At 34.2% G+C, this 11,855-nt stretch overlaps 1 protein-coding gene across 3 annotated transcripts; it reads left to right on the top strand.

The window, feature by feature from the left end:
- Positions 1-248: 248 nt before the first annotated feature.
- LOC120144611 (very-long-chain aldehyde decarbonylase CER3-like) lies at positions 249-5,525 on the top strand. 3 transcript variants are annotated; one of them, XM_039158642.1, is made up of 12 exons: positions 249-283; positions 514-578; positions 661-881; positions 976-1,211; positions 1,310-1,529; positions 2,939-3,066; positions 3,154-3,410; positions 3,516-3,623; positions 4,347-4,553; positions 4,634-4,744; positions 4,838-5,006; positions 5,248-5,525. In XM_039158642.1, the coding sequence occupies exons 2-12, from the start codon at positions 528-530 to the stop codon at positions 5,340-5,342; spliced, it is 1,803 nt and encodes a 600-aa protein (XP_039014573.1). In that variant the 5' UTR covers positions 249-283; positions 514-527; the 3' UTR covers positions 5,343-5,525. The 3 variants fall into 3 exon arrangements, with proteins under 3 accessions (XP_039014573.1, XP_039014572.1, XP_039014571.1); XM_039158641.1 differs by having other exon boundaries at positions 253-283; positions 1,310-1,504; positions 2,935-3,066; positions 4,838-5,011; positions 5,248-5,522; XM_039158640.1 differs by having other exon boundaries at positions 256-283; positions 4,838-5,011; positions 5,248-5,519.
- Positions 5,526-11,855: the final 6,330 nt, after the last annotated feature.

The raw sequence follows: 11,855 nt of genomic DNA, 5'->3' as shown, positions 1-11,855 counted from the left end.
TAAGACTTACGTATCCAAAATGCTAACATTTTAATTGCCATATTAAAACATGAGGAAAAAAATTAACACACCATCTAAGTATCCGAGGCTTGAATATATTTACAAAGTGGATCAATTTCCATAAACAAACCAACAATTGAAAAACCATATATTTACATTAAGTAGCAACCAATTCATAAGCATTAGAGCCCCCTTCTCCCCAACTATACGAGCCATTAATTAATTCCTCATAGCAGCTGTCCCCTCTTTTAACCAACATCATATATAATGGAAACACGTTGAGGTATAGATCTACAGTCATTGGTACCAAACTAAAATTTAAAACTTTTTGTCAATTTCATCTTTTAAATTGAGATTACATGAATCCACCCATTCTAACACTTACCTGTATTTTTAATTTGTCACCATCATTTTCGTTTCCCACCTTGGATGGAACTACAAGTACCAATCCCTCGTTATAATAAATTAGCTTCACAGGCTCTGAGGAAACCAATTTCTCTCTCTCCGTGAAAGAAAAACAGAGCAAAATGGTTAAGCCTCTAGCATTTTGGCCTTGGGAAAACTTGGGAATTTTCAAGGTACGAGAAAACTATATTTCTTTTATATCTGATCTATGATTTCTTTCAAACTGATATGGATTTTTGGCTTTTTTTTTCATAGTATGTGATGTACGGTCCTTTAGTTGCAAAAGTTGTGTGTTCATGGATCTATGAGGATAGCCTAAACGATGTATGGTGTCTTCATATACTCATTGTATGTGGTTTGAGAGGTTCGGTTCATCAGCTGTGGAGTTCTTACAATAACATGCTTTTCCTGACACGAAATCGTCGGATTAAGCAGCAAGGAGTTGATTTCATGCAGATTGACAGAGAATGGGACTGGTGAAACATAAAGCCATATGTTTTTTCGCCTTGTAATAGCAATTCCAACAACAAAAATTTATCTGATTCATCGTCTTTTTGGAATGTTTTTTAGGGACAATTTCATAATACTTCAAGCACTGTTGGCTTCCTTGGTCTGCTTGATGTTATCATCCATGGTTGAGTTAATTCCTGTGTGGAATCCAAAAGGATTTATTACTTTGCTGTTAGTGCATGTTATGATTTCGGAGCCCTTGTTTTATTGGGCGCATAGGTTTTTCCATGAAAGCTACCTTTTCACCCATTATCATTCACTTCACCATTCATCTTCGGTGCTTCATCCCTACACAGGTAAAAAAATCATTAACACCCATATTTTTATTATGCTAAACTTTGATATTTAGTCCCTTAAGTTTAATTTAGTACGATTTGATCATCTACTTTTGCAGGTGGACATGCTACATTTTTAGAGCACCTTGTATTATCCGTAGTGATCGGAATTCCATTAATGGGGTCGATTGTAATGGGGAATGCATCAACAATCATGATTTATGGGTATGTATTGGGATTTGATTTTATGAGATGCATGGGGCATTCCAATGTTGAAGTTGTTCCTGCTCAAGTGTTCAACAAGTTACCATTCCTCAGATATTTGATCTACACCCCCACGTAAGTAGCTCTTTCCTCCTACTCATGCAATTAATGTGTACCATATCCCTATATCCAAAATTCACTTCCAACCACTTCCATAAAACCATTCCCTACAATCTTCTTTCCTGTCTGCTTTCTCTTCTATTCCCTAATTTCATTTTAGCAAATATTTATAAAAAGGCTTCACTTAGTCAAATATCTACAAGCAAGAATTTGGGCGGTAACTAAAGATAATTAGGTTAATTAACAGTGCAATGGAACTCGCAAGCATAGATATACACATAATTTTTTTATCTATACATAATTTTATTAATTTTATGTTAGGATTGAAAAAAAATCATCAATAAAAAATATTTAAATTATATAAAATTTTTGAATTTTTAAAGGATCCATCATCCTTATTTTAAGATGGACCGAAGGGAGTGGGTATACTAAAAAATTACTATATATGTGTCTATACTCAAAAAAGTTTAAAATTACTATATATTTTATATTTTTCTATACATTGTTTATTGAAAATGTGTCTGTACTAAATTTTTTTATAAATTCGTTATTTTTTAAAATTTTATCCTCTAACATAAAATTTTACGTTGGTCCTACTCCTATTAGCGCCCTTCGATCTATCATTGCTAGCAAGTTTCTGTTCACATACAAGGATAACTCAGTTCTTTTACGACAGTAATTTAGTTTAGAGCTGGTTTCTGAAACAAGGCAATAATTGTTTTTAGAGATAAATATTAGTTACTATTTTCGCTACTTATTTAAAACGAATTTATCGCATTGAATGAAATATTATGCCTAAAATTACAGTTTTTTTTCAATATTATTGCATTTTAAATGTTTTGCCTCATAGTAGAGTTGGCAGAGCCTAGATAACACTTAGTTAAGTAAATTTTATTATATATAAATCTGGCCTTAATTTATATATTTTTTAATAATCCAATTTTTTTATAATGATTAGTTTTCGTTATTTTAATTTATATGCAAAGATACGTATTACACTTGAGATTTAATATTAGCATAATGAAACGGCAAATCCTCGGGATACTCTCCTTCTCCATTAAGAATTTCTTACTATTATGGATATCTATCATATTTAATATACTTAATAGTAAAATAATCTCTAATTAATTAAATCAATTAAAATTTTAACTAAAAATTAACAATTAAAATACATATCAATCTCTAAGACTTTGGTTGAGTGGAAAAACAGAAGGAAGGGAGAATGAAAAATAGAAATAAAATAAATTTTAAGTGAGTTTGGTAGTAAAGAAAAATGAGAGGATGTTATTTTTTTATTGTAATGCGTAAGATTAAATTATTTTAATTTGAAAGGAAACGAAATAGAAAATGTAAGAAAGATAGGAGTTAATTCAAAATATATATTCATTTTTGTGTTTTAATGATTGGTTTATGCAAATTGTTAGGTACCATAGCTTGCACCACACAGAGGCAGGGACCAACTTCTGTCTGTTCATGCCGCTGTTTGACGCAATGTGGAATACGCTTAACTGCAACTCGTGGCATCTACACAACAAAATAACTACAGATTCTGGTACTTGCCAAGGAATTTTGTTCTGTTTTTTTTTCCAACAATGAAAAATTCTGAGATTTGAACCCTTTATTATTGTATTGAACACAGGTAAAAATGGGAGGGTGCCGGATTTTGTGTTCCTAGCACACGTGGTGGACATAATGTCGGCGATGCATGTCCCATTTGTGATCAGATCATTCGCATCCATACCCTTCTGCACAAGGATCTTTCTGCTGCCGTGTTGGCCGTTTACGTTTATTGTAATGCTAATGATGTGGGCATGGTCCAAGACCTTCCTCCTCACTTTCTATTACCTCAGAGGCCATTTGCACCAGACATGGGTTGTTCCTAGATACGGTTTTCAGGTGATTTTGGACACCCACTTTTGTTATTGCAATGTCAAATATGATGTAAAAATGTGGGTTTAGTTTAGTTAATCATGTACACCATTACCACTTTTTTCTCTCCAGTATTTCTTACCATTTGCAGCGGATGGCATCAACAAGCTCATAGAGGAGGCGATTTTAAGGGCTGATAGAAAGGGGGTCAAGGTCATTAGCCTAGCTGCATTAAATAAGGTCAGTATTCTGTAACCTAATCTTAAGGTCATTAGTCTCACACGTTGAGATGAAGGGGAAAAATTGTTTATGACTTCATTAGTATGTGTTCAATAGTTAAATAATGGTTTTTAGATATTTTATTTAATAATTATATAAAATATGTAAATAAGAAAATGTTCTTAAAATAATATATTAATTATCATTTATAAAAATGGTTTGGCTGACATTTTCTAATTAAGTTGATATTCAGTGACCTTCTAAATAAATAGAGATGTCGAAATTTACAGAATATATATGATTAAATTATTGAAATTCAAATAAATAAATGGTGGTTTAAACATACTTAAAACACACAAAAAAGTTGGGAAACAATTAAGTGTAATTCCCGCAATTTAAACATTAAAATCTTCTCCTAGATGCCTATATTCATATTTGTCCTAACTTTATGTACTATACATAAAATATAAGTATAGGTATTGAATGGGCGAGTTAGGTTGTCCTATGAATAGGATTTAATTATTTTGAGTTAGATCAATTGAGATAAAAAAATTTAGATAATTTCAAATTAGAAATCAATTTGAATTAGCGTTTCTAAATTTTAGATTGGAATCATTTTAATTCATATCATAGAGTTCAAGCAATTGAATTATTTGTACTATATTTATTATTTTTAAACCATGATGTCGACTTTAATAATAAAGTTGGGAAAGAATATCAAAATGGGTTAAACATGGTAATCAGAATGAAGCTTTGAATGGAGGAGGAACGCTGTTTGTAAACAAGCATCCAGATCTCAAAGTGAGAGTTGTGCATGGCAATACCTTGACTGCTGCAGTTATTGTTAATGAAATACCCAAAGATGTCAAGGAAGTGTTTTTAACGGGTGCTACTTCGAAGCTTGGTCGAGCCATCGCCCTCTACCTTTGTCGAAACCGAGTTCGAGTTCTCGTAAGTTGTTTTCTTAAGAATCTAATTATCGAACCGCAAATCAATTGCTTGTGGCTTAGAATTCTAAACTTCGTGTACAGATGTTGACTTCATCGACTGAAAGATTTCAGAAAATACAAAGGGAAGCCTCGGCAGATACACAAAACTACCTAGTCCAAGTGACCAAATACCATGCAGCTCAAAATTGTAACGTATGGCCATTCTCAATTGTTGAATTATTTTAGTATTTTCGTAAGAAGTACGAAATACGAATAAATTATTAAAGATGATACGATTGTATATAGACATGGATCGTGGGAAAATGGATAACACCAAGGGAGCAATATTGGGCTCCATCCGGAACACATTTTCACCAATTTGTGGTTCCTCCCATTCTATCTTTCAGAAGAGACTGCACTTACGGTGAACTCGCAGCCATGAGGTTGCCTCATGATGTTGAAGGCCTTGGGAACTGTGAGGTGACTTCTTTTTTCATGTGATATTATTTTTTAATAGTATAAGATAATATATGTTTGGAATATCTCTTAATTATTGAAAATACATACTGTGACTGCGCAAACTAGAGACCACTAACAACACACTCTTACCATTAAGGTCACTCAATAGATTTCATGTGTTACTTATTTAGTTTACCGACAACATATATAAATCGGGTATATATATGTTTACTAAGTTGTGGTGGATGTTGCGGCAGTACACGATGGAGAGGGGAGTGGTGCACGCATGCCATGCAGGAGGAGTGATTCATCAGTTAGAAGGTTGGACTCATCACGAAGTTGGGGCGATTGATGTTGAAAGAATCGACCTCGTATGGGAAGCTGCCCTCAAGCATGGTTTCAAGTCGGTCTCAACCCTTAAATGAAAACGTTTAGACATAATTGTATGTAACAAGTCTAGACCCTTGGGGTTTATAAACATTACTAAAAGTGTTGACGCCCGTGAAATTGCTAGTTGGGATGTTGTTGATGTTAATGCAGAAAGCCAATGAAGTCGCTGATTTTTATGCTAAATCGGTGTTCCTAGAGTGTCTCCTGTCATGGGTGTAATTGTCACAACTGCTTTTATAATACCAATTGCTTTTGAAAAGCAAGTCTTTGTTTTTTTTTTCTTTATTTTTAAGAGCAAACTCTCAATTTTTGTATCTGTTGAACAAACGAGCATTTTGTTAAGAGCTTAGTGAACACATTTGCAGCTTTATCAATGGGCAGTACATGATTGACACAAAGCTCCCTCTTGCTTTTTTCTATGATAAAATGAACATCCAATTTTACATGCTTCATCTTGGCATCTAGAATCAGATTTGAAGTAATGGACTGTGCTGCAACGGTTTTGAGGATGTCCAACCGGAATGAAACGAATGTTCAATAAAAACAAATGGAAGAAAAGAAAAGATAGAATCTGTCATCAAATTTTTTTATTTAGGTGTGACTGAACACCATAAAATAAATATATCCTCAGTTAATTAATATGTAATTCTGCAGCCTGAAGAATCTTCTGACTTTTCTGGGGTTAATGTGGTTAGTGTTGATATGAGTGATTTTGAAGGTTGTTTGTCTGCTGTTGGTATGGTTGATCATTCTTGCACAGGGCCCCGATTTACTTGCTTCGAGGCTTGACAGAGTTGTAGTTAACTCTGCTTGGTTTCGGTGTTCCATTGGTTTGTATCTTGAGGTTTTGGCTCGTAGGGGTCAGGGCTACAAATGAGAAGAGATAGATAGTGTGTTACTCGAGATCGACTTGATCAAAGCTCTATAAATACTCGATTTGAATGGATTCGACTCGGGTTCTTAACGAGCCGGAATGAGTTACTCTTTTCACAAGCAACTCGAAAATATAATACATTAATATTTTTTTTTTTCCAAAAAAAAATATGAAGAATATTAACATGTATGTGTTGATTTTTTTTAAATTACAGTATAATGTTTTCATTTGTTTAAGGTTCATTTTCGAATTTGACTTTGAACTTCAATCGAGTTAAGTTTAAGATTTTTTTTTCTTTATTTCGAGCTTTTGTGAGCTTCTATTAATGGTTTTAAGTTCAATTCGAGTTTGAAAATTCTAGGCTTGCGAGTTTTTAGCTGAGTTGAGCTCTATTTTTGAGTTTTCAAGTCGTATCGTGCTCAATAATACTAGAGCTCGATTCAACTCATTTACAGCCCTATCTGGGGTGTCTAGCCATTTCCTTTTGCTGATGTATCTTGATAAGGAGGTTAAGTCCTTACCTAAACCTCTTAGATTTTTTAGTTTTGTGACGCTTCATCTTTCTTTCCTGGGCATGATTGAGGAGTTTTGGAAGAAGCCAATTGTTGGGTCTAATCCTTTGACTAAGTTGTTTTACAAGTTGAAAGGGCTTAAGCTCTTGCTTAGGCAGCTTAATGCTGAGCACTTTGGTAACATCTCAAGTAAGGTTAAGGAGAAAATGGTTGATCTTGAAGGTGTTCAATTGGAAGTGTTATCTAGTGGGAATAGCTCGGATCTTGTGGCTAGGGTATGCTGAGTTTTAGGTCCTCCTTGTTGCTAATGAGAGTTTCTATCACCAAAAGTCTAGAGTCACTTGGGTCCAGGAAAGGGATCAAAACATTAAGTTTTTTCATGCTTTGCTGACTAAGAGACAAAAAAAAAAAATACTATTCAGAGTCTCCACTTTGAGGATAACAAGCTGTTAGTGGATTTTGAGGACATTGCTGAGGAGGTTGTTGGCTTTTACAAAAAGCTGACTAGTCAGTCTAACCCTGAGACTGTTAGTTGCTCGATTGAAGACCTTAGGGCCATTCTTAATGTTACCAATTTTTCTGAAGAAAGGGAAGAAATGGGGAGGGTTGTTACTCAAAATGAAAATTAAAGAGGCTATATATGTTGGAGCAAAATGGAGATAAAAGTCCTAGCACTGATGGCTATATTGCTCATTTCTTTAAAGTCATTTGGAGTGTTATTGGAAGTGATGTTATTCGAATTGTGTTGTATTTCTTTGATAGCCGTCAAATGTATCTTGCCTTTAACAACACTACTCTTGTGCTTGTTCCCAAAGTGGATAATCCTTCTTCTATGAAGGAATTTAGGCCCATCTCCCGTTGTAATGTGATCTATAAGTGTATCACCAAGTTTATTATGAGGAGAATTTCAAACTACTTAATGAAGGTGGTTACTGGTAGCCAAAGTGTTTTTTTAAAGGGAGAAACATCACTATCAATACTTTTGTTACTTAGGAGTTTACCAACGGTTATGGAAGAACCATTTTTTCCATACGGTGTGCCTTGAAGATTGATATTCAGAAGGCTTTTGACACGGTTAGCTGGAAATTCATCCTCAAAGTTTTGCAGGACTTGGATGTTCCTTAGGTCACCCTTAACTGGATCATATATTGCATTACTAACTCTAGGTTCTCAATGGCTTTGAATAAGGGGTTGGTAGGGAACTTTGGGGGGCTAGGGGGTAAGACAAGGTGATCTCCTTTCCCTACTTTGTTTGTGTTGGTGATGAATGTTCTCTCTAAAATATTAGATGATGCTACTACCTATAGGTTGTTCAAGTTCCACCCTAAATGTCTTCGTATCAAACTTATGCACTTATGTTTTGTTGACGACTTGTTGATCTTTTTTTAAAGGGAGCTATGATTATGTCCAGGGACTATTTTTTTTAGGAATTTTATGTCTATTATGGCCTCCATTTAAGAGATGATAAGAGAGAGATTATTGAGGAGGGATTGGTGTAAAGTTGGGGAGCCTTCCTGTTAAGTAACTGAGTATACCTCTTGTAACTAGGAAGCTTACAGTTGTTGATTGTAAGCCCTTACTAGATAAGACCGAGGATCATTTTTAGGCTTATGTTGTTAGGAGTCTATCTTATAAGGGAAAAGTGTAGGTTATTTAGGTGGTTATTTTTAGTGTAAAAAATTATTAGAAGAGGAAATTAGTGCTTTCTAAGGTGGCGCTGCAGTAAATTAGCCAGATCTGCGTCTGAGTTTTTTGGAAGAATTGTGACTCTACTGTTAAGAGAGCACAAATAAGTTGAAGCTCTATTTTTTTGCTCTAAGTCGAAGGGTGGTCTTGGGCTTAATAACTTAACTGCTTGGAATAGGGCTTGCTTGATGCAAATTGTTAGGAATATCTTGATGAAGGTTGGGTGTTGAAGCTATATTTTGATATAACAAATAAAGGTAAAATATTTTTGAATTTAATTGAATTTGTTCAAACGATTCAAAAATAATTCAAAGTGCATAAAGCATGAAAAATGTTTTCCAAGTATTTTTGATTTGATCTACACCTTAGAGTAATTTTAGAAACTCAAAATAAGTCAAAATATTCAATTCTTGGTGTAAGGTTTCAAAACCCTTTCGAAAACCTCTGAGGCAGAATGCTCAAAGTTTCAAAAATTTCAACCTAGTTTCGACTTTTCGAAAACCTCTGAGGCATAATGCTCAAAGTTTAAAAAATTTCAACCTAGTTTCGAAATCCCATTATCTGGTTTCGAAACCTTCTGTATCTGGTTTAAAACCCCATGCTAGGTTTCAAAACCCTTTGCTCTAATGGTGATTGTAGATGTTCATTTTGTTCAGGAGGGATTTCATTCGAGTTTTTCTCGGATTTATATTTATATTATTAATACATATGGGTGTGTTTAGAATGATGTGGGGATTACTTATTAATATCTATTTATGGGTATGACTATATATATTACCATTATGGGATTACATAACCATTAGTATATATACATATAAATATATGTAATAAGTATGTAAATAGCTGAATATATATATATATATATATATATATATATATATAGCATTAGTTTGAAATGCACTACGTTTTATTATTTTCTGTTACATGGTTTAAAGCAGATACAAATAATATAAATTGAGCCCAATATTACTTGAAGCCCAGTCAGTGGTTCAATGGTGTGCAACCCACATGAAGACCCTATGTCCATTAGGATTTCTATTAGCAGCATCCAGTGCCGTGCAATGGGAGCCGTTTGATTTGGGGTATCTCATCCAATGACCCCGTTGAAGTAAAACTTAGGGTTTTACCCTAAGGGATCATCTACCGCCGCCGCACTATGGTAACCGTTGGATCCAGTCACTGATCCAACGACCAAGCTCCACCCGAAAGGGCCAACTGTCCCGTTTCTCCTCAACGGTTCACTTGTACCTGCAACAACATAGCTAGGACGAGATTCCTTGGCCACGTAGAGTGGCCAACACAGCAAGGCAAAACAGATCTTATCAACAGAATTTACAGAGGGCAATTTTAACAACGATAAAGAGGACGCACAAAGAAAAAAAGGGGGATATATTAGCAACCAAAAACCCTAGAGAATATCTATAAGAAAAAACATCGAAAGAAAAAAGCAGAGCCTAAAAAAATACCCTATTGTTGTAGATGCTCGTTTTGTCCGGGCTTATAGAAAATTACTTGTAACGCAACTCATACCCCAAGCAGTTGGAAGCCCAATGACCCAGTAGAGCAGTCTCCAGCCCATGTGAATGTTCTCTAGAGATAAAAAATAGTTATGGGGGGTTAATAAGATCAGGAGTTAACCAAGAGAATCGGGTTCTATGATAGAGCATAGAGAAAAACTGTAAATCAGAAGGGGTTGGTTTTTAATTGGATTAACCACTGGAAACGATCAAGGGGAGAAAAGAGGAGATTACACAAAAAACAAAACTATAGAGGAAATGGTGGAGAGAGGAATTAACCGAGAGAATAGAAGCAAAAAAAACCCTCCCCTATAGATTTTGACAGAGGATAGAAAAAATGAAAAAGATTGTACTGTACTTTTCTCATATTCGATAATCAAAGGAAACAGAAGTGTTCGCTCGTTTCAACTAACCAAAGCAATACACAGTGAAATTCAGTTCATACAAGGGTTTTCCTTCATTATTATTTACATTAGTATTTTTCTTCATTCGTTTTATTAACTTTTAAACTAAATACAAATCATAAAATATGAAAATAGAAGTAGAGACCTTTGGTATAGCTTTGTTGTTGAAAGTGAATGGATCGTAGACTATAGGGTTCTACTGCCAAGGTGACAAAGTTGTCGGAGTTGGGTAGAGTTACTATGAGTGGTTTGAGTCCTTGCATGTTTTTTTTTCGATTTGGGTTATCATATATTGGGGTTTCAAGATAAAAAAAAATTTAGATTTACCTTAGTGTTTCAAGTACCATACCACTGTCGTTGAAGAGTTGGGCGTAGTGTCGAGTGGGGGTTGTTGGTCTTCGGGGTCGATGTCATGTGTTAGAAGGAGGAGAGGAGTGGCCAAGCGATTGAGGGTTTTGGTAAGGCTTTTAAAATATGTTTTGGGTGTTTTAGACATTGAATTAGAGGTTAAAAGAGTGAGACTAAGGTTACAGGATGTTAGGTGGTCGGTTTAGGTTACTGGGTCGTTGGGTATGGTGGTCGGAGATAAGGCTTGGGGGATCTGAACGGCGATAATGACAGCTTAGTTAAGGCAGCACCGTGTGTGGAAGGGAGGAAGGGATTGAGAGCTTGAGCGGCTGGAGGCTTCCTTGTGCGTGATTCACTTAGGCTTAGGTTTAGTTTGGCTTTTATATTAAAACTTTTGGGCAAATTAACTTTTAGCCACCAAGATTTTAGGTTTAGCATTTTTGCACCTTAGTCAGTCTCAGCACTATTTTCGAATTTAACCTTTTGTTTATCCTCATTTTGTTATTTTCCAGATTTAGGTTTTAATTATTATTTTTTGAGTTATTTAGGTTTAAGTCCCTTATATTTATGCTTATTTTTATTTAAGTCTCCATTTTAATTTTTAATTAGTATGTTTAATTTTACGTATATTTAAATTTAGTCATTATTTTAATATGTATATATGTATTTTTTAAAAATTTATAGTTTAGCATGTCATGTTTTTATTTTTATATTTAAATCACATTTGTACATTATATGTTAATGTGTATTGTTATAATTTTCTAATTAATAAATATATGTATATAATTTTTGTATGCCATGTTGTATGGTATTTTTAATCATAATGCTTGTTTATTTAATTTTTGGCATGACATCCTTTTTTTTACAATTTGTATGATACCCTCATGTGCATAACTTGACTTATAAATACATAATCGGATTAAGGGTAATATCCTTTTAGTTTAAAATTGTCTTGAGTGGCTTGTCATAACTCATTAGAGGGTTGTTTATTTTAATTTTAAGTGTATCTCGAAAGTGAAACCTAAAAAATTGATTCGTCACTTAAAATTTGGGAATAAAAGAAAATAAAATGTTCGGTTATTTAAAATTTTCGAGAAAAGGTTGTTACAACTCATCTAAGATCTAATCTCGATA

The sequence above is a fragment of the Hibiscus syriacus genome, unplaced genomic scaffold (genome assembly GCF_006381635.1).
Source record: "Hibiscus syriacus cultivar Baekdansim isolate YM2019G1 unplaced genomic scaffold, ASM638163v2 tig00110890_pilon, whole genome shotgun sequence".
Lineage (NCBI taxonomy): Eukaryota > Viridiplantae > Streptophyta > Magnoliopsida > Malvales > Malvaceae > Hibiscus > Hibiscus syriacus.
The sequence above is the reverse complement of the archived record's forward strand: the minus strand, read 5'-3'. Positions and strand labels throughout refer to the sequence as shown.

Coding starts and splice junctions, on each gene's coding strand:
- LOC120144611 (XM_039158640.1), top strand. CDS start 528: ATGGTTAAGCCTCTAGCATTTTGGCCTTGGGAAAACTTGGGAATTTTC. Junction 1,530..2,938: donor TATTTGATCTACACCCCCAC/GTAAGTAGCTCT, acceptor GCAAATTGTTAG/GTACCATAGCTTGCACCACA. Junction 3,624..4,346: donor GCCTAGCTGCATTAAATAAG/GTCAGTATTCTG, acceptor CATGGTAATCAG/AATGAAGCTTTGAATGGAGG.